General features: G+C 36.3%; 1 protein-coding gene across 1 annotated transcript; it reads left to right on the plus strand.

Annotated features, from left to right (window-relative positions):
- Nucleotides 1-9,562: 9,562 nt before the first annotated feature.
- LOC145057070 (putative LRR receptor-like serine/threonine-protein kinase At1g63430) lies at nucleotides 9,563-15,438 on the plus strand. Its single transcript, XM_079004834.1, has 13 exons — nucleotides 9,563-10,157; nucleotides 10,326-10,458; nucleotides 10,698-10,769; nucleotides 11,063-11,206; nucleotides 11,285-11,434; nucleotides 11,728-11,844; nucleotides 11,953-12,017; nucleotides 12,351-12,605; nucleotides 12,942-13,147; nucleotides 13,467-13,599; nucleotides 13,678-13,835; nucleotides 14,659-14,874; nucleotides 14,987-15,438. Exons 1-13 carry the CDS (start codon nucleotides 10,073-10,075, stop codon nucleotides 15,230-15,232), a joined length of 1,980 nt encoding a protein of 659 aa, XP_078860960.1. The 5' UTR covers nucleotides 9,563-10,072; the 3' UTR covers nucleotides 15,233-15,438.
- The last annotated feature ends 7,740 nt before the right edge of the window (nucleotides 15,439-23,178 follow it).

Consider the following 23,178-nt stretch of genomic DNA (forward strand, 5'->3'; position numbering starts at 1 on the left):
TCACAAAGAGTGCACACTTCATAGCAGCCAATGAGAAATGGTCTATGGATAAGCTTGCAAATGCTTACGTGAAGGAAGTGGTAAGACTTCACGGTGTACCATTAACGATTGTATCAGATCGTGATAGTCGTTTCACGTCAAGGTTTTGGAAAAGTCTACAGGAAGAAATGGGTACGAAGTTGTGTTTAAGTACAGCTTACCATCTACAGACTGATAGTCAGAGCGAAAGAACGATTCAAACACTGGAAGATATTCTGAGAGTATGTACCCTAGAATTCCAAGGTAACTAGGATGAACACTTACCTCTGGTAGAGTTTTCCTACAACAACAGTTATCATTCGAGCATTAAGATGGCACCTTATGATGTGTTGTATGGACAAAAGTGTCGTACGCCATCTTGTTGGCTTGAAGCTGGAGAAAAGCAGTTTATGGTCCCCGAGATAGTCCGTCAGACTACTGAAAAGCTGAAAGTGATCAAGGAAAGGATGTTAGCAGCTCAGGATCATCAAAAGAGTTATGCTGACAAGAAAAGACGACCGCTGACATTTGAAGTTGGAGATTCGGTTTTGCTCAAAGTCTCACCATGGAAGGGACTTATACAATTTCGAAAGAGAGGAAAGTTGAGTCCAAGGTTTATAGGACCATTCAAAATTCTTCATAGGATTGGGAACCAAGCTTACAAGCTAGAGTTACCGGAAGAACTAGATGGTATTCATAACACTTTCCATATGTGTTACTTGAGGAAGTTTACGGGTGAAATCCCGATATAATTCCAATTTCAGAGTTAAGGTTGGATGAAAATAAGAGGCTAATTGAAGAGCCTGAGGTGATTGTTGACCGTAAGATTAAGAAGTTGCGCCGCAAGATGGTTGACTTAGTGCTTGTGCGCTGGAAACATACAAATGGGCCGAACCTCACCTGGGAAACAGAGAGTGACATGATGAGTCGCTACCCACATCTATTTGCTGATGCATGATTCCGAGACGGAATCATCCTAAGGAGGAGAGAATTGTAACGCCTGTATTTCTAGGCTAAGCATTAATTTAATGGTGTAATAGTTAGGGTCAACACTTATAGCCTACTTTGAAATAATAAATAGGAATTATTTGAATATTATGTGATTTTATGTGCCTTATATTTAATTATAAGATATAATAAGTTAAGAATAAAAATAAGCGTCAAAAATAAAATAATAGATAGGTCCAATATCTATGAATAAAGTTGTAGTGGTCGGGAAGAGTATTCCGGAGATATAAAGAACGCCGAAATCCGAGTTATAACGAAGAAGATATGACCTGTCGAAGTTTCGCGTCAAAACCGGCACGACACTGGGAAACGTAAAAAGTTAGTTTATGATAAACTACTTTTTATCCTTAGGAATCTAAATGAAAGTTGTAGAGTACGTCTCCACCTACGTGTGGATATAAAGAACGTCAAAAACGGAGTTCGTATGCAAAAGTTATGACCTTCCGAAGATACAGCTGTCTAAGAGCATGACACGTGTCAGAAACCCTAAATTGACTGGACTCACGACGTGAGGAGTCAAAAAGTCACATTTCGAAGCTAGAAGTCTACGGGAACGATAACTCAAAAGCTCACGACGTGAGTAATGAATTCTCACGACGTGAGGAGTCAAACAGACACTATTCAAGCCTAGAACGCAGATGTCGAAGCTACGAGGTGATCCATCCATGGCTCACAACGTGAGTAATGAATTCTCACGACGTGAATGGGCCGAAATCAGCCTATAAATAGCAAGTTCGACCTCATTCACTTCTTACACCAAATCTTCCTTCTCTCTCTCTCTCGTTTTCTGAAGTCGTTCCGCATCCTGAGCCCGACGATCACGAGCCGTTGACCGTTTTTAGATTCTATCTACTCCCGCTACTAAAGTGAGTGCATATTTATTTTCATCTTACGCATAGATATGAAGTATTTTATATAAATTACATGTTATGTGTGCATATTGTCTGTATACTTGTTATCTATGTTAAACGAACACTATTATACATGTTTTAAATGATTTAAACTGTATATGTATTTTATATCTACAAATATGTTGGGAGTAAAACATGGGTAGATGAAATAGTTGGTGTGTGATGAAATAAAATGATGAGAGGCCTCGATGTTGTTGTTGACCCAGTCATCTAGCAGAGTATAGATGACAACCACGGACTATTCTAGACAGTCAAGTGGAACGATAGCAGGCCCGCAACCTGTAGGTGTTTGTGAACGATGTGTTCACTGGTGTACTCTATCCCCCTCATGGTTACCTTACAGACATTTATTTTTGAGGAAACCCCTTAGCAGTAGTGTCCATCCCGATGATAATCCTTAGGCTAGATCCCTTACGATAGGTGTTTTAGGGACGTAAAGTGAGGATAACGGGAATGAGTAATCGGGTTATTGTTGGTTGATGAAATTAATAAACTTATTTATTGCGGGTTGAAAACCCTATGTGCTCATCAGGCTCCCAAGCCCGACCCACTCAGTTTTCTCATATACAGGTAGTGGAAAGAGAGCACAGGAGTGATGATCTGATGAGAGATCAATGGATTATAGGCTACTAGAATAAATAGGTATTATAATGCCTATGTTGTTTATGTTTATGATTTTGATCTGTATTAACAATGATATCCCAAAGTTTTTAATATAATACATTTCTACGTAAATGCTTTGATAAATTCTTTTTCATATATTTTTTTTGGAACAAATTTTGCATTATATTTCCTTAAAAATATACTCTGATTTTCAAATAAAACATAAATAAATCGGTCTTTTCTGGCCGTGAATTTGGGGATGTCACAACGGTCGGTATATTTAAAAATTTTATATAGATAAAAAATAATAAACGTAAAAAAACCAAGATATTGTCGATTGTAAGTAGTTATGAATTAATTTGTTAAGCAAAATAAACATAATAATAGTATTAGGATATGATTTTGTATTTTCAAAATTTGAATTGAATTTGATTTGTTAAAAAAAGGAAATAATAAAAATCATAGAAATATGTCATGTGTCAAAGAGACGTTTTAAAAAACTAACACGTGTCATTTTTAGATTTCATTTATAAGAAAATGTAGATTAGGTGGGGTAGTATCCTTTTTTTTAATGTATAACATGTACGAAAATTAAAATAAAAAATAACATAAATATGGTTCGTAAAAAAGGATAGAGATAGAACACGATTTCAGTAATTTACTTTGAAAAAAATATTTTTGATACTATTATTTAATAATAATTATAACAATAGTAATAATAATAATACCTATACATATTTAATAAGATAATAAGAATACCAATAACAAATGATAAAACAAAAAAAAATAAAAAATAAAAACAATTAAAAACAAAACCAAGAGGTACAGATAAATGAGGGGTGCACAAAGAATACAGTTCACAATTGTCTTCAACATTCTCTTTAGTTTTTCTAGTCAGCCGCACACACAATACAACCTTCAACTATCTCACTACCACCACCTATGATTCGACCTTCACCCATCTGTTGACCATGACGCCTATACCTTTTGTGTTTCATCTTCAATGAGTCGATTTTTGGTCGAATTTGTGTGTTTAAGAACCCCATTGTATGAAAATCCACCTAAAAGAAAGTTGTAGATCTCGTCGATAGCTACATGTGGATATAAAATATATCGAAAATGAAGCTCATATGAATTAATTATGCGTTTTAAAAAAAAATAGAAATTCTTCGCTTGTAGCGCGCACTAGACAAAGGGTGTGGCGTGCATCTGACGCCCACCCAAATCGCGACAAGTGTCACCACTCAGGAAGCGTCATGTCACCCGGTCTGACCAAATGCGCGGCGGGCAAATAAATTTTTTTGGCTATAAATACTCGCCTCCATATATGCTTCTCGTATCTCACCACTTTAGCTCAATCCCTCGACTTCTATTTGCATTAGATCCAAATTTCCTTAGTTTCTAGTATACCAACGAAACCCTGCAACCCCTGAGTGCCTAAGACGTAGTAGATATCGAGTAGAAGCTCAGCTAGTGCAATTTTCGGAATTGTGTCTATGAGAAACATTGTAAGTTAAGCTAAACTCTAGTCTTTCAAGTGTAACTTATATTTATAATCAATCGTTATTATAAACTTATAAATAAGATTTATCAATAGTCCCATGTCGTTATACAGATTAAACTACTTATGGGGGTGAGGACAATGCTAGATTTAGTGAGGTGTTTAAAGTGGGTTTTCCAAACAGTATACTCCATATATCAAACGGACCCTACCTTTGATATGATCTTACTTGGTTGCTCCTTATCAACTATAGATCAGCAAACATTGGGATTGTTGATGAACCTTAACTTTCATTAGTCACATAGAATATTAGACTAAGACTTAGTGATAATCATACTAGGTCACGTTAAAGGAATGCTTTAGTGCTGATATTGCCATATTTATACATCTAATTAGGCATTATTTTGATACATTTTTGTTATATTTTGGTTAAAAGTGAAGATATTTGGTACTTATTGAGTTAAATTACATTTTGTAGCAAAAAATGACACTCTTTAAGGAAAATGACTGAAATCAACAAATGTTGGCATATGGATGGGCTAGAGCTAAAGCTAGGAGCTTAATGAAGCTTAAAAGGAAGAAAAATCAAGCAAATACACTCCACACGACGTAGCTAGAGAGTACCACGACGTGGCTCATGGAAAGATCTTGATGATATGTATGAGATAGAAGCTCACAATGTGAGACCTTTCCATTCACATCGTGATAATGAACATTCTAGAAGACTAATACGCGGAATACAAGTTTCCTTGTTGAATACAGATATCTGTTGAACTCACGACGCGAGCACTATAATCTCACGACATTAGGGGCATTACAAGGAAACCATATATATCCTTTGATAAATCGAATTGAAGAGGATTGCAATTCATATGCTAGGTTTGAGAGACGACTTCTGGACAGAAAAAATTGCGAAAACTAACCCTTGGAAGAGAAGAAGATTGGAGATTAGAGATTTGAAGATCAAAGCAATAATTAGCATTACACATTTGGTTTGAATTAGATTGATCATGTCTAACTTGAATTCTTATGTGTTTTTTTTTTGTTTAGACATGAGTAGCCAAATCATTAGGCTTTCGTTTAGTATAGATAAACCATAATATTATGTGTTAGTTTCATGCTTATCATGGATCTTATGAAGTTGGTTTAAGCTTTTATTTGATTTATCTTTACCTAGCATGTTAAAGTTTTAATGTTTATTGTTTTGATTCAAGTTAAGTGTAGTTGAATGACCATTTTGATTACATGAACTTGATTACCTAGCAGTTTATGATCATTAAATTGCTAGAGCTAGGATTTATTAAATCTTAGATTAGGTAATAAAGGTAATAGCTTTATATGTTCTAAGAACATAATTTGATCATAATTGTGTTTGGTTATTTGTCTCAATCATAGATAATAATCTTAGATATATCTTACGTTGCTCAATTATCTTTAAGAATCAATTATGTATTTGCGTGTGTATGATCATTACATAGTAGTTCATGAATTGGTGAAAATATTAGGAGACCAGATCAAACTAAATAGTTAAGGCTATATTTATCCCATAAAATGATTACATAATTGTCTAGGCTTAACTGCAGTGTCCAACTTATTTAAATACTTTTATGTAGTTCTTATTGTGATATTGTTTCTGGTATGTATGCATGTATGTATATTTCTAATAAAATACTTATATTTTAAAAGTATACTTTTAGTCAGAGCTTCTTAGCCCCATTGTATTTATAGGTGTATATCTTGTGTGGTTTGATATACTTAGTTCACTATAAACAATGCTCTGATACCAATCTGTCACACCCCCAAACCGAGTAAACAACGGAAACGTTCGGGGGCAGATGACGTCATGTACAGTATCACAACAACTGAAATATAGAGGTCAAAGTATTACAAACATTGTATTGATACTTTAATATTTACATTGTATTTGAATCATTGTTTGACTCCAAAAGCATATAACAAAATATAAGGTGTAACAATAATAAGCTTCGTGTTCACTAAAACATGAGTGGGTTCTTGTCTACTAATTTCCTAAGAACACAAGTGATTTTAAAAAGAGTGTCTACAATTAAGTTGGTGAGTTCATAAGTACTTTGTATGAAAATATGTGTCTTTGTTCCTTGTAAATGTTAGTGTAATTTTTTCCAGAAAATCCAATATTTTCTTTAGTATGTACTGTAGTCTTTGTTTCTTGAAAATGGTAGTATGTTCTCCTAGAAAATCCAATATTTTCTTTAGTATGTAATGTAGTCTTAATATCTTAAGACCGAAAATGTATGAATATCATTGTATCTGTGAAATAGTTTAATGTAGTTTTATATCTTTATAAAACTATTTGAATATATGTTGACCCAATATGTAAGTTGTATTGTACTGTATATACGGTATACTGTAGTGTATCTGTGTAAAACCCATTGTATGTTTTCTGAAATGTAATTTTATTCACTGAGGAATAATGTAATGTAGTTTTAAATAAATAAAATCATTTGAAGACGTGTATGTATTCATAAACCAAATGTATTATTAATGCCAAATTGTGAGTTATTATAACCATACTTAGCGACTGTTGGCCTGTTACGACGTTCTTCAGGTGTCAGAATGTTACGACATTTGTCACCCCAAACCTGCCAGTCTAGTTGTTGCAAACAACTTAGGTTCGGGATTGTCAGTCTCGTATAGATCTGTACACAATTGTCACGCTCTCCCTCCAGGAGACTCTGGTTATAATACAAGACTTTTGATGGTACTTAGGTAAGTACTTGAAGATAATGTCTCCAAAGCTATATTAATGGTTTACGTGTAGTGTAATGAAACTCATTTTTCTTGAAATGTTTTTATGTAATTGTTTACATAGTATGAAAATAATCATTCTTTTAAATACTTATTTTATGTGCCCCCAACCGGGTAAAATAGTGTATATGTTCCATAAACTATACCTATTATAGTTTATATAAATGTTTCATTGAAATGTGAATTCTTTGTATATAATTATCAAATTTGACATGATAATAAGTTGGAATAAAATAATTATATATGCTCATTTATATAACTATACCCATTTTGCTCGACTTGTATCCCCCCCCCCCATAAAACATAGAAATATTGTATAAAACGTAAGGGTATAAACTCATCTTGGGTGTGTGTTCTTGGTTAAATACGAAGTGATAGTGAGGATCCTCAGGTTAGAACACATGTAAATAGTCGTACCCTAATAATATTTAAACACGATATTGTATATAAATTAGTGAAATAACAATTTTAAAGTGTTAAACAACACTAGATTATGTAAGGATACTTACAATATATCCTTGGAATGTACTTAGTTTTTTGGGAATTTGGATGAATATTTGAAGATGTTCTTGAGCAATGATATGAAGATATGAAGGTTTACTTGAAGATCTTAAGAACTTTGAGAGAAAAACGTGAAGGATTTTGGATGTAAATGTGATTTGTGAAGTGTGTTTTCGGTTTAAGCATATAAATATGGGGATATATTGATTTGATAGATGCATAGGGATGTGTATTTTATCAATTTGGGATTATGTGCCACCATTTGGAAATGTGTTCTCAGCTTATCCTCCAAACCGAAATCTCTTTGATTTCGGTCTAGATTAGGTTCTCGGTCCATAGGTGGGTCCTCAGATAAGGGTTCTCGGTGGGGATGGATTTCGGCCAAAGGAATTTCGATCCTAGTGGGGATTTCGGTCAAGCCTTTGTTCCATAAAATGATTTCAGTTTTGGTGGGCCGAAAACACTAAAAGTGGGGTATAATTCATTATTTATTGAATTTAAAATTTTAACTTATTTAATTATTAGACTTATAATTTTGACGTGTTTGACTTTTATTGACCTGAAATAACCGGTTGTTACATTTATGCAAACCACTTTCACCAGCGTCGTCATCTACTTACATTATTGGTCACCGCCGCTACCCATCGGAGTTTATTGTATCGAGATACAGATCTAGATCGAGAAGACCAAGGCCAACACCACCGAAAGGGGAATGAAGGGAGATGCTATGGTTTTCTCTGTCAGATTCATGCTCGAAACGAAGCTAGGGTTTTCAGACGACAACATTAGGTTTGAGGTCACCTGTCAGATTTGGTCACCCGTGATGGAGATGAGTGTTAATAGGTGAATGTATTTGATGCGTTCTTTGGCAGAGTACAGATCGATAGAGTGCAAATTGACTATGCAAATCGGAAACTATAGAGTGCTCGACGATGATGCAAAAGTGCGATGATGTTAGGGGATATACAAGCAATGGCGGCTCGTGAGGGAAGGAGGCAGACGAAGGTGGTGGCGGCGAGTGGTTTAGACTGACGATGCTTGGGCGAAGGTTCATCTGACGGTTGTAGGCGGCGCAGGTGGTGATGAAGGGGAAGGCTACAACGTCGTTTCTATCTCTACCGAAACCACCGAATCTGCACTTTGCCACTGAACCGTCGCCATCATCGACCTTTGTATGCCTTGATTTTAAACCATTGGGCCTCTTTTCGCCATCGAAGTTAGGGTAAGGGAGTTGTTGTACGTGTATCTTGTTGTTGACTGTTGGTGATACCGTTGGACTGCCGGGGAGAGAGAGAGAGAGAGAGATGGATTTTTTGAACTTTCCAAGGCAGATTCGACAAGTGGTGGTGGTGTTCTGATGACAATGGTGGTCCGACAGCTAGTGGTGTCCAACATGCGGCAGTAGTCCGACAACTAATCGTGTCCGACAACAATGAAAAGAGAGATAAAGAGATGCTGCTCGGAAATAGGGAAGAAAGAAAGAGGGTGGGTGGTGTCCAACATGCGGCAATAGTCCGACAAGTAATCGTGTCCGGCAACAATGAAAAGAGAGATAGAGAGATGTTGATCGGAAATAGGGAAGAAAGAAAGAGGGTGGGTCATGGGTGGGTTAGTGGAAGGTGGGGTGTGATTTTTTTTTTGTTTTTCTTAATTAAAATAGTAAGAAAATAATTATAAAATTATTAGTGAATGACATATTCGTCATGTAGGATATGGATCAAAATCATAAAAAAATGTGAATCATAATGACCAACCAGATATCTAAAATTAGACAATTTATATACATCAAAAACCATAAAATTTTGACAAGAAACATTTTTATAGTTTTGTATGTAACTTTGTTGGTGAAATTAATAACTTAGAAGAACTTAAATTGAAAAATCGTGAATGTGAATGTATTGAACCTACCCTTTGACTATTTGATAAAGTAATCATTGAATACTTCATAAATCACAGGTTCAAGCTCTGTAGCAATGATGAAATCCTTAATAAGGGGGGATTTTGAATAATTTGATACTAAATCTATGTGGTTGAATTTTCCCCAAATTGTATATTGAAGCAATATATGTTATAATATTACTTTTGTTATGTTTAGCATTTAAAATATAAAAGTTATGTATTATTTTAATATTTATTAATGATTAAATAATTATTTTAGGAGCAATGATTAACCAGGGTTAAAAACCTGCTACGGCACTCCAAACCCTAAAAATTTTTCTCTTAAAAATAAAAATGATTTCCACCGAAATTGACAACTTTAAACCACTTTTCCCTTCAATTAAACAGCACTAAAACATTCCCACTTTACAAAATTCCTTCTTTTGCATTTCCATGTTTATCATTTTCGCTACTATGTGATTCTTTGATCTTTCTTTTTCATAAAAAAGTAAAAAAAGTATATTTCTTGAAGCAGTGCTGCCAGTCTGCCACCAAACCTGTCTTTGAATCCAAGTTTACTAAACTGGGGTTTGCTTCAATCTTTATAGCTTCACCTACTAAGATTTTTCTACCGATTTCCTTTCCGGATTCGCCAAACGATTCAGAGATTTGAATCCCTTTGAGTCTGCTTACTTGAAAAAGGTTCTTTATCGACCGCTGTTCTCCAAAATCTTGATTTTCTCTTTCCATCTTGTTCCCGAATCTTCTTATTTCATGGGTTTTCATGTAATTTCTTGGACACTCCTGCTTTGACGAGTTCATAGTGTTCTAGAGAGAGAAAGTTGCAAGTGATAGAGAGATTAAGATGAAACGATCGATTCCATTAAAACTTTTTTTGATTACTTTCGGACTGTTTCTAGCTACTACCGATGCTGGTCAACCAATTGAAGGTACATATATCTCATTTAATTTGTAGTTTCGCATAGATCTTGAACAAATTCAACTCTGGAATCACTGAAAACATGATCTTTTAAACCTTTATGATCCCGAATGATGATAATCTTAGCAATGTAGTCAGAAATTCGATTAGGGTTTGTAATATTTCTTGAATTTTGCAGTTCATGCTCTCGCAATGTTTAAAGAAGCCATATTTGATGACCCATTATTGGTTTTATCAAGCTGGAATGTTCTAGATTCAGATCCTTGTAACTGGGTCGGTGTTTCTTGCTCTGGAAATCAAGTCACAAAGCTGTAAGGAATTTTCTTTGACTTTTTTCTGTATTATTTCACATTTTGACTCCACTTCAAATAACTCTTTTGCGAGTGTAAACAAGAATTAGTAATCTCATTTGACACTCATTTCCCATGAACAAAATTGAAGGTTGACTTAATTTATGAAATTGTTTGACTCTCTGATAATGACAATTTTTGGAACTATTATGACCTAAATCAATAACATCAAGAAACTGCTGTAAAATATCTTTCTACAGGAACATTTCTGGCTCGTCTATAAAGGGGTTTATTGCTCGAGAACTTTTTCAGCTTTCAGCCTTACAAGAACTGTATGTTCTCTTTCAACATCTTATTTTACCTTCAAGAGTGTAATAAAAACGGAAAATTACTAGAAAAACCAATATATTTTAGGCAATTCTGCTGTATAATTACTTATACTTAATCTTTTAATTTGGAAAAGTTACTAGTGAAACCTTGATATAACAAAATTACTAGTGAAACCTGACAGGCTGACATAACATCTCAAAATGAATTATTAGTTGTTAAATCACAATATTCTTTTGTAACACTCCATAATAAATTATAAAACCAGAAATTTATCGCAAAATGTTTACATTTGTAGGATTTTACATGGCAACAAGCTCATTGGTTCAATACCCAAAGAAATTGGATCCCTAAAGAACCTGAAAATTTTGGATTTGGGGATGAACCAGATATCTGGACCGATTCCTCATGAGATTGGGAATTTGGTTAACATTGTTAAAATGTAAGCCTACTTTCAATGATTTGGTTGAATTTAGAGGCGTTTTTGTTCAGTTTTTTATACAAATTTGTATTGGTTCAGAAACCTGCAGTCAAATGGGTTGACTGGTCAACTGCCTTCAGAGCTTGGGAATCTTAAGTACCTTCAAGAACTTCGGTTGGACAGAAATAAGCTGAGAGGATCTGTTCCAGGTGGCAATTCTTCAAGCATTGTTTCAAACACCCAAGGAATGTAAGTGTAGATTAAGTCATCCTTGTTTCTTTTTTTATTTATTCTCCATTAAGTGCCATTTGGGTAAATGATGAAAAATGATGGCTCACATGGTGAAAAGGAATGAAAAATTAAATGATGACGAATTTGTATAAAGTTATGACTTAATGGGGAAAGCCTCATTTCTCCTGACTTTCTATATCCAGTCATTCTTTCTGCATTAAGTCAAAAAGAAACACCCATATATACCTTACAAGATTAAGTCATGTCCTCATTAACTATACACACTTGATTTGATGATTATTTTGGTTCAGGTTTGCTTCAAATGTGACAAGATTAGGTTTTTGTCGTTCGAATTCCTTAAAAGTTGCAGATTTCTCATACAATTTTCTTATTGGGAGCATACCTAAGTGCTTGGGGTACCTTCCTAGGTATATATATATGTCATCCTTTTTTGTGTACATCATTGCATACTCTCTCTCTCTCTCTCTCTCTCTCTCTCTCTCTCTCTCTCTTATTTTCTTTTCTTATTCTTGTAGGACAAGCTTTCAAGGGAATTGCCTACCGATTAAAGATATCAAGCAACGAACTTCTGAACAATGTGGTACAGTTTTATACAAGAAAAAGCATCCTACTTTCATTTATTTGTGTATTATAGCATCTTACTTTCAAGTCCTATCGTAGCATTGTACTTTGAAATCTTTTCTTATTAACACATTATACTTTGGAAAATCTACTCAATTTTAACTTTCTACTTTCGATTTTTTATTGCTACACCCTGATACTTTTAAAAATCTACCCAATTACATCTGGATGACATTGCAATAATTGGTTATAATAAGCAAATCAATGAAGACATGAAAGTAGAATGCTATAATAAACAAATCAATGAAAGTATGTTGCTATTTCTTGCATCTAATTAAAATCACCCATTCAGGATCTCCTCCTCAAGCTCAAACTCGTAATACTGGAGAGATGAAGCGCCATCCTACAACAGATGAAAGCAACCAACAAACTTCTACTTCAAAACCAGTGTGGCTTCTAGCTCTAGAAGTATCAACTGGAGTAACCGTTGGTTTGCTCTTTCTTGTTGCTATTTTTACAACTATTCATAGATGCAAAAACAAACCTTCGATTATCATCCCTTGGAAGAAATCAAGAAGTGATAGAGACCATATGGCAATGTATACAGGTGAGGAGGGTATTTACGTCTTTTGCTCCATTGACATCAGTCTTAGTCCAAGTCCAGTACATGTCAAACATAGTACAACCTGTTCTGTACTGTCCTGTTATGTTATGTCATGTCTTGTCTTGTCCTGTCCTGTCCTGTCCTGTCCTGACCTATGTAACAAAATGGGGCTTTGATGAAAAAAGATTGGGTTAATGCCAACTATTTTTTTTCCACAAAACACCATTGTTTTCTTAGAACAGTGGTGTTTTGTAAAAAAAAAAAGAAATAGTTTGTTACCCAAAAAGATTAAAAGCAAAAAAATGTTTGAATTTATGTTTGTTTGATGATTATACGTAGATCCGAATGTGTTGAAAGATGTGATGAGATACAATCGACATGAACTTGAAGTAGCATGTGAAGATTTTAGCAACATTATCGGTTCCTCATCAGATAGTTTGGTTTACAAAGGGACCATGAAAGGTGGGCCCGAAATTGCAGTGATATCACTTTGCATCAAAGAAGAGCATTGGACTGGCTATCTTGAGCTCTATTATCAGAAAGAGGTATAAAGCAGATAACAAGAACTAAAAATCCTTTATAGTTTGTTGCCTGTTTTTTGAAAGTTATAAATGATTAATGTATTAGATATATGATCACGAAAGCTATTAATATTATGGATAAAAAGTATAAGTACTTGCTATTATGGGTAAAAGATAAACTACATTGTTATTGTCAGTAAAAAATCAAGTTTACTTTTGCCCGTTTGATTGTTGGAAATAAAGTAAATCTGAAATTGAATCATTTTTGTGTAAATAGATAAATCTTTTTTATCCTAAATTTTTATCTCATTCTGTTTTGGTTAAATTCTTGGAAATTGTTCAGGTAGCAGATTTAGCAAGACTAAATCATGAGAACACAGGGAAACTGCTGGGCTATTGTATAGAAAGCACTCCATTTACAAGAATGTTAGTCTTTGAATATGCATCAAATGGGACGTTATATGAACACCTCCATTGTAAGTCCCCCCTTCCTCCTCTCTCCTTGGGGCAATATTATCTCATTAGCTAAAGCATTGTGCTGTTATTTACTTTAGATGAAGAAGGATGCCAACTAAGCTGGACTAGAAGAATGAAGATTGTTATAGGCATTGCAAAAGGTCTAAAGTATCTTCACACAGAAATTGAACCACCATTTACTATATCCGAGTTAAATTCTAGTGCAGTATATCTTACAGAAGATTTTTCACCTAAGGTATACACTAAATCTCGTGTGGGGTATTGTGTTTTTCTAGTATCATAAAAGTGCCCTTTTTGATGAATCTTGATACATGATATGTTTCTTTTTTAAGGGGTCGTTTTTCTAGTATCATAAAGTTTCAATCTTTAGAGGGTCTTATGTTTTTCTAGTATCATAGAGTGCCATTTTTTTATAAATCTTGATAAATGATGTGATTCTCTATCAAGAGGTCGGTATTTTCTAGTATCATAAAGTTTCAATCTTTAGAGGGTCTTATGTTTTTCTAGTATCATAGAGTGCCATTTTTTTATAAATCTTGATAAATGATGTGATTCTCTATCAAGAGGTCGGTATTTTCTAGTATCATAAAGTTTCAATCTTTAAGGGGTCTTATGTTTTTCTAGTATCATAAAGTGCCATTTTTTATAAATCTTGATATATGATGTGATTCTCTATCAAGAGGTCTGTATTTTCTAGTATCATAAAGTTTCAATCTTTAAAGGGTCTTATGTTTTTATATTATCATAAAGTTTATTTTTTACAAATCTTGATATACAATGTGATTCTTTATAAAGTGGTTGGTATTTCTAGTATCATAAAGTTTCAACCTTTAAGGGGTCTTATGTTTTTTTACAGTATCATAAAGTGCCAATTCTTTTTTTTTTTTTATAAATCTTGATATATGATATGATTCTTTATTAAGGGGTCGTTTTTCTAGCATCTTAAAGTTTCAATCTTCAAAGGGTCTTATGTTTTTCTGTCATGTCCTGTGTAACAAATGAAGCCAAAAGGATTTTAAGAAAAGATATTGACTTCTGTTTTTCTTGAACTTTTGTAGCTTGTTGATTTTGAAAGTTGGAAATCGATTCTTACAAGATCTGAAAATAACTCGCGATGTATTAGCAATGAGGGTGCTATTTGTGTTCTTCCAAGTTCTTTGGAAGGAAGACAGTTAGATATCCAAGGAAACATTTATGCTTTTGGTGTTCTTTTGTTGGAAATAATCAGTGGGCGCCCACCACTTTGCAAGGATAAAGGATGCTTAGTAGATTGGGTAACAACACTCTTACTTGAAACTTTGTACTTTGTGCATACAATGTTGTACATATTTCTTGAACTAAAACTTGATAAGATGATAATGGGTAATCTTGTAATTTGGTTGACAGGCTAAAGATTATCTTGAAAGACCAGAAGAAATGGCTTCTGTTGTTGATCCTGCTCTGAAACATTTCAGAGATGAAGATTTAAAGGTGATATGTGAAGTGGTTTCAATTTGCATTCATTTAAGGCCTCGAGATCAAGTCTCAATGCAAGATTTGTGTGCAATCTTGGAAAGCAAAATCGACACTTCGGTTTCTTCAGAGCTCAAGGCATCTTCTTTAGCTTGGGCTGAGCTGGCACTTTCTTCATGATCCAAATTATATAATAAAACCTAACAAAATGTAAATTAAAGATGTATACGTATGTGATTAAAGATTGTTGCTTGATGAGTTTTATGTAAATTTTGGTGTAATGTAAGAGTATAATAGAGTGAGTTTTATTGCTGACAAAACTTCTTGTCTTTGTTGTATAACAGTTTTTAGTTTTGAAGTTCTGAGATGGATGAGGAGTTTATCAAGCTTATTCTTTATTTTAATTCATATTGAAACCTTGAAATCGTTAATTCTTAAAAAGTAATCAAGAATTAATTATTATTTGTTGAAGAAAATAAATGAAAGCGGTATGTTTTATTCCTGATCTTTATTGTTGTCACGAATCTGCCGATAAAAGTATAAATACCATACATGATCCGATATTCACGGGTAGTAAAACACAAGTGTGAATATAGTTGGTAGCGAGTCAAACTGAGTCGACTTGGTGAGTCTTGATGAGTTGACATATTGAAATTAACTTCTTTCAACCACTTTGTCATGCTCCTTTATATTAATAAAAGACTGATAATTCTTTAATATGCCTTGCATCATTCCCCCTTATTTTAGAATAACTCCACCACAAGTTCTCATTATAAACATCATCTTGTTGGTTGTACTTGTTAATATTGTATATGTGAAATGTCTTGAAGATGACCAAAGTGTTGAGAATGTCCATGATATAGACATTATCCTTATCTTTAGCCATGAATTTTGATATTAGGATATAACGTTGTCAAGATTCAAAACGGTATTTTCAAAGAGTTATTTAATATTTAAAGTCGTAAAGAGCACAAAAACATAATTAAAAAAAATGTTACAATTGTATCCGCTTCGTTGGGATGACAACATTAAGATGAATTTAATTTTAACAAATAGTGAAAGAAATATAATCATGAGTTATGCGGTTATCGTATCCACACATAAATATAGAACAATCCCTTTAGCTATGGGGTACAAGGACAAACAATGTAACATCCAAAAATACGACCCAAAATTTTTTGTTTTAATAATAATAAAAATCATATACTGATCGTCATATCATGAAACCATATGTTAAATATCTCAACTCATAATAAAATGTCATGAACATTTGTGCCAAATCAAACTATGAATCAAAACAAACTCCCAGGAATAAGACTGAAGTTGTGGTGTGTGCAATGTCATCATCCCGAGCTCTTCCCTTTACTTGCGGAAGTACCTGAAACCAAAACTAAAACTGTAAGCACAAAGCTTAGTGAGCTCCCCCCCCAACTACCACATACCATACAATAACATATAACACATACTGGGCCTTGCCCACTGTATCGGACCGAAGTCCGGAAACTGCATCGGACCGAAGTCCGGAACTAACCAGGGTCTTTCCCTCTGCATCGGACCGAAGCTCGGAAACTGCTTCGGACTGAAGTCCGGAACAGACTGGGACCTCGTCCCCTACATCGGACCGAAGTCTGGAACTAACCAGGGCCTTGCCCTCTGCATCGGACCGAAGTCCGGAAGCTGACTGAGCATAACATAGCATAGCATAAACATATCAACTAGCATGAACACATAACACATAAATCCTGTCTGAGCCACGAAGGCATCAAACATACTAACTACTGCATCGGACCGAAGTCCGGAAACTACTGCTAGCTAAACGGACCGGCATTGTGGCCTTAGACCCGTTCCTACTGAAAGGAAACTCACCTCGTAGCCTAGCTGCTGAAAGAACTGCTCCCGAATCTATCTGCTGCGGCTCTGGTTTCACCCCGACTACAATTTCCATAAGTACCCTCAATCAAAATACTGATAATAATACTGAGGGTAAAATGACTATCTTACCCTCGGCCAAAGTCAACCTATCGGTCAAAGTCAACATTCAGTTGACCTGACTCGTCGAGTTGGGTCACCAACTCGTCGAGTCCTTACTCCCACCTTCTTACTTCTACTCGCTACTACTAGTCGAGTTTGGCATAAACTCGGCGAGTTCCTCTTCGATACTAACACTCAGTCAATCTGTATCCGACTCGCCGAGTTGTATGAACAACTCGTCGAGTTCTCCTTCATCAGATGAACACTCTGGCTGTGAATCGCCGAGTTGTATGAACAACTCGCCGAGTCTATTCTTGAGGCATGATGTAACGTCCCAAAATTCAAGACTAAATTTTTTTAATAAAACATTACTTAAAGCAAATTCATCAATCCAAAACATAATCAGAGTATTAATTTCCAAAACACATGTTCGTTATCAGAGTAAAACATTCCCAGGCTGTCTAATTTATGGTGTGTGCCATACGATCACCCAGAGCTCTTCCCTCCGCTACCGGAAGTACCTGAAACCAAAACTGAAAACCGTCAACACGAAGCTTAGTGAGTTCCACACCCTACCACATACCATGCTTAACCACATATTGCACATACTGGGCCACGCCCGCTAACCTGGGCCTCGCCCGCTACAACGGCCCCGCCGCTCCAGGCCCCGCCTAGCTTCGAGCCCCGCTCGGATACAGATCTGTTTCACTTAGGCCTCGCCTGTCACTGGGCCCCGCCCGCTAACATATAATAGCACATAAACATATCGCAACTCATAAACTAAATTCATGCTAACAGATCATGTCCTAAGGCCTCGCCTATCCTGGGCCTCGCCCTTGTCCTGCTACTGATGAGCCATGGAACCCCGTCCATGCTCCTGCTGATGATGAGATATGGGCCCAGCCCACACTCACTCCTTCCCTAACTTGGGCCTCACCCCTGTTCTGCTGCTAATGAGATGTGGAACACCATCCACACTCTGCTATTGGTGAGGTACGGGGCCTCGCCCACACTCACCTCTCTATATTTTTGGAATCGTATGGACGTATACTTTGAGTTGTAGCATAAAATATGTATGAAAGTTCATATTTATATTAGAGTTTATCATGAACTACATAGTAAGTTTATCACACAACTAGGTATTTTGAGGCCTTGTAACTACAACACTTATATCAATTATGAATCAACAATATGAAAGCATGTATGATGTTGATTCAATAACAACAAAACTTCATCGAATACTTCATTCAAGCACTACAAATAGTCAACACAGAATTGGAAAACCTTGAAATCCCGGTTTAAATCCATTTTGGATTAGGATTTCCTTGTTGGACCTAATGGGCCAATGGGCTTCCAATTTAACCATCTTGAGCATAGAACTTGATGGGTTTTAGCCATAAGAACTTTCCTATGTGCGCATGCAAAACCCTAATGCTTGGATCTAGGCTTTCTAATAAACATGCTTTGAATCCAAGACTTCTAATTACTAATTAGGTTAAACAAGGACATTGAAACAGATCTAGAATCATACCTTTGAGTTCCTTGTTGATCTTGAGGTCTTGGAGCTTCTAGAGTCACAAATGTCACTCCTCTAATGGCTTACAAACACCAAAGCAAGGAGGATGATTTGGGAGAGAGGAGAGGGGAGGAATTTCGACCAGAGGTTCCTTACTTTAGGTCAAGTGTCGAATTCCATCAGCCATGGGGTCTATTTATACTTGTAGACTCCTTAAGGATTACAGATAAGTCCCTATCAGATAATCTTCTCTTAAGGCTATCCAAATCCATTCCTAGATAACTCTAATGGACGATTTTAGCTATCCTAATCCTCTTAGAATTCGTCCATAGTATATCCAAATGGATTTACAGTTTAAAGCTTAACTATCAAACAATTGACAGTTTATACCCCTTTATTTAATTAATCTCTTTAAGTCACCAAATTAATTCTAATTAATTCTATGACTTATATTAATCAAATAACAAATATATTATTCATTATATTATTCCCATAATATATTAATAATATTTATTCTCTCTTAATAAATCATCCTATCAAGTTGCTATGGTGAAGGCAACCCAAAAGGACCATGCACAACCGGATATAGTTACAGCCTTAGACACTATTCCAACAGTCTCCCACTTGGATAAGTCTAGTAACTATACAAGTACAATTTGGTTTGCAATCGTAGCTCTCAAAGACGCTGTCAACTCTGATCTAATCAATCTTGTCCTTTAGATAAGGGAACGTACAGTCCTCTGTTAGATATCATGCTGACAATCCTATGGAATGGTTAGTCAAGCATTTAGGTTTCTCGATCTCTGATTTATTTGACATAGAACTTAATCGAACACATCAATTCAGTTCTGACCGGGCCCGGCACATAAGTCAAATCAAATCATCGAGCGGCCGAGATATCGCTTTTACCTTCTTAGATAAAAGTTACAGATAAACTTCGACTTATATGCATTTACTTATTCATTTACCAACTATACACAACAATACGTTTTATAACACCAAGTTACTGATGCGTTTTCGTATTATCAATGTACAATCAATTAACAAATAATAAACCATATATCTAGGTTTTAAGACTATATGATATTATCGTCTTGCGATCACCTTTTATATCTTATTCCATAAGGTGATTCCAGCAAGCGCGGGTTTATTCCAATGCTCAAAACTAGTTCATAAGCACTCATGAACGTTGCAGCAATCCTTTGCTATGTCTAACATCATTTAGACATTCTACACACCAATTCACGACAATCTTCTTTCATATCTACTTCCAACATATGAACGATTGTGGACCATTTGAATAATTCGATTATTCCTAATAACCTCAATTATTCTGGAAGTCAAAACATGCAAAGTGAAACAATAGCTAAACAATTAACATAAGATAGTAACATTACTCATAAATAAAACTCCTTTATTTAATCATCAAATGTCAATTACATTTATCTATTACACGTTTCTAATACTATCTAATCTATGCTAATATCATCCTTCAGCCCAATACTCCTAGCATGCTGCAAGTGCTTAACCCTACTCAGTCCCTTCGTAAGCGGATCTGCTGGGTTATCTTCTGATGATATCCTCTTAACTACGAGTTGTCCTTCTTCTACACGATGTCTAATGAAGTGATACTTTCTGTCGATATGTCTTGATCTACCATGATCCCTCGGTTCCTTGGTTAAGGCAACCGCACCTTCGTTATCACAGAAAATCTCCATTGGCTCCTTTATGGCAGGTACGACTCCAAGATCACCGATGAAGTTCTTTAGCCATATTGCCTCCTTCGACGCTTCGCTCGCTGCAATGTACTCTGATTCGCACGTTGAATCAGCTACGGTTTCCTGCTTGGAACTTTTCCATGTCACTGCTCCTCCATTTAGGGTAAAGACCCAGCCCGACTGCGAACGGTAGTTGTCCCTGTCGGTTTGAAAACTGGCGTCACTATACCCTCGCACCTTCAAGTCATCACTTCCTCCGAGGACTAAGAACCATTCCTTCGTCCTCCGAAGGTACTTAAGGATATTCTTCACCGCTATCCAATGGGCTTTGCCAGGATTCCCTTGATATCTGCTAACCATGCTCAAAGCGAAGGCTACATCAGGGCGAGTACAAGTCATAGCGTACATGATTGAGCCAACTGCGGAAGCGTATGGTACTTGGCTCATTTCTGCTATCTCAGCTTCGGTACTCGGACTTTGAGTCTTACTCAATTTGGCATTACTTTGTATCGGTAGTTCTCCCTTCTTTGAGTTTTCCATACTAAAACGTTTTAGTACCTTCTCTAAGTAAAGTATTCTGACTAAGTCCAATTAGTCTCTTACTTCTTTCTCTTATTATCCTTATTCCCAAAATGTAAGAGGCCTCTCCGAGGTCCTTCATAGCGAAACACTTCCCGAGCCAGGACTTTACCTCCTGCAGAGTCGGGATGTCGTTTCCTATGAGTAATATGTCATCGACATATAGAACGAGGAAGCTTACTATACTCCCACTGGCTTTGACATATACACAAGATTCGTCTTCGCTTCGTACAAATCCAAACTCTTTGACTTTCTCATCGAAACAAAGATTCCATCTGCGAGATGCTTGCTTAAGTCCATAAATGGACTTCTCAAGCTTACACACTCTATCCGGATGCTTCGGATCCACAAACCCCTCTGGCTGAGCCATGTAAACATCCTCAACCAACTTTCCGTTAAGGAAAGCGGTCTTGACATCCATTTGCCAAATCTCATAATCATGAAATGCGGCAATTGCTAACATCACTCTAATAGATTTAATCTTCGCAACTGGTGAGAAGGTCTCATCATAGTCAACTCCGGGAGTTTGAGTAAAGCCCTTCGCGACCAATCGCGCTTTATATGTGTGTACGTTCCCATCCACATCGGTCTTCTTCTTGAAGATCCATTTGCACCCAACGGTCTTACGTCCGGGCACGTAATCAACCAAATTCCAAACTTGGTTATCATACATGGATTGGATCTCGCTATCCATTGCCTCTTTCCACTTTACAGACTCCGGGCCTGCCATGGCTTCCTTGTAGCTATTAGGTTCATCAAGATTTACTAGTGTACCATCACTAATATACGTGTCCCCTTCGGTAGTAATATGAAAGCCATAGAACTGGGGATGAACTCTAACTCTATCGGAACGTCTAAGAGGTAAGGATTCGTCAATTGGTTCAACCGGAGTTTCCTCCTCGGGTTGAGTGCCAGCGGTAGAGGTTCCTTCATCCATCGACTCTTGAATCTCTTCAAGTTCGATTTGCCTCCCACTGTCTCCTTGGCTTATGAGTTCTCGCTCTCGGAAAACTCCTCTCCTCGCAACGAAGACAACATTGTCCTTCGGTCTATAGAAGAGATATCCAAAGGATGTCTGCGGGTAGCCGATGAAAATACATCGCTCACTTCGAGGTTCAAGCTTGTCGTGAGTATCTCGTCTTACGAAAGCCTCGCAACCCCAAACCTTGATATGTGCCAACGAGGGAGCTTTCCCTGTCCACATCTCGTGAGGTGTTTTGGCAACCTTCTTAGTAGGGACTCGGTTAAGGATATGGGCGGCAGTCTCTAAGGCATACCCCCAAAAAGAGATTGGTAGTGAAGCACGACTCATCATAGAGCGAACCATATCCAATAAGGTTCGATTACGCCTTTCTGCCACACCATTTAACTGCGGTGTCCTAGGAGGCGTCAATTACGAAACTATTCCACACTCCTTGAGATAATCGTGGAATTCAAGACTTAGGTACTCTCCTCCTCGATCGGATCGAAGCATCTTGATTTTCCTGCCCAATTGATTCTCCACTTCATTCTTGAACTCTTTGAACTTTTCAAAGGTGTCTGACTTTTGCTTCATTAAGTAGATATACCCATATCTACTATAGTCATCGGTAAAAGTCACATAGAAGCGGTTCCCATCCTTCGTGGTTGATCTAAACGGTCCACATACATCGGTATGTATTAGGTCCAATAGACCCTCGCCCCTTTCACAAGTACTTGTGAAGGGCGACTTAGTCATCTTTCCAAGCAAACAAGACTCGCATGTGTCATCTTCCCTAAGGTCGAATGACTCCAACACTCCATCCTTTTGGAGTTGGGCTATGCGTTTCTTGTTGACATGTCCAAGACGACAATGCCACAAGGAAGCTTTATCCATACTAGTGGAAGAATCAATATTCAAAACATCATTTCCAAAGTCATCAACAATCATAACAGTTTCATATATTCCATTACATGGTATAGCTTCAAAGTAAAAGACACCATTTAGATAAGCCAAAATAGAACCATTCTCATTATTAAAAGAAAATCTAAATCCTTGTCTAAATAAACCATGAAATGAAATGATGTTTCTTGCCATTTCTGGCGAATAGCAACAATTGTTCAAATCTAAAACTAAACTATTCCTAAGCACTAAGGAATACACTCCAATCTTGGTTACAGGCGACGATCTTCTGTTCCCCATGATTAGATTGATCCTTCCTTGCTCCACATCCCTACTTCTTCTTAGTCCCTGCACATTAGAACAAATGTGATAACCACAACCGGTATCAAGAACCCAAGAAATAGCATGATTAGAATCGTTAGATTTGATTGTATATATACCTGCGAAAGATGGCTTGATCTTTCCTTTTTTGATTGCTTGC

Source organism: Lactuca serriola, chromosome 6 (genome assembly GCF_051521515.1).
Source record: "Lactuca serriola cultivar US96UC23 chromosome 6, Lser_US96UC23_V15, whole genome shotgun sequence".
In the NCBI taxonomy this organism is placed as follows: Eukaryota; Viridiplantae; Streptophyta; class Magnoliopsida; order Asterales; family Asteraceae; genus Lactuca; species Lactuca serriola.

What these genes read in the sequence shown, in the direction of transcription:
- LOC145057070 (XM_079004834.1), top strand. Translation starts at nt 10,073, where the DNA reads ATGAAACGATCGATTCCATTAAAACTTTTTTTGATTACTTTCGGACTG. An exon ending in TGCTTGGGGTACCTTCCTAG is followed by an intron (nt 11,845 to 11,952) that starts GTATATATATAT and finishes TTATTCTTGTAG; the next exon opens with GACAAGCTTTCAAGGGAATT. An exon ending in CAGAAGATTTTTCACCTAAG is followed by an intron (nt 13,836 to 14,658) that starts GTATACACTAAA and finishes GAACTTTTGTAG; the next exon opens with CTTGTTGATTTTGAAAGTTG.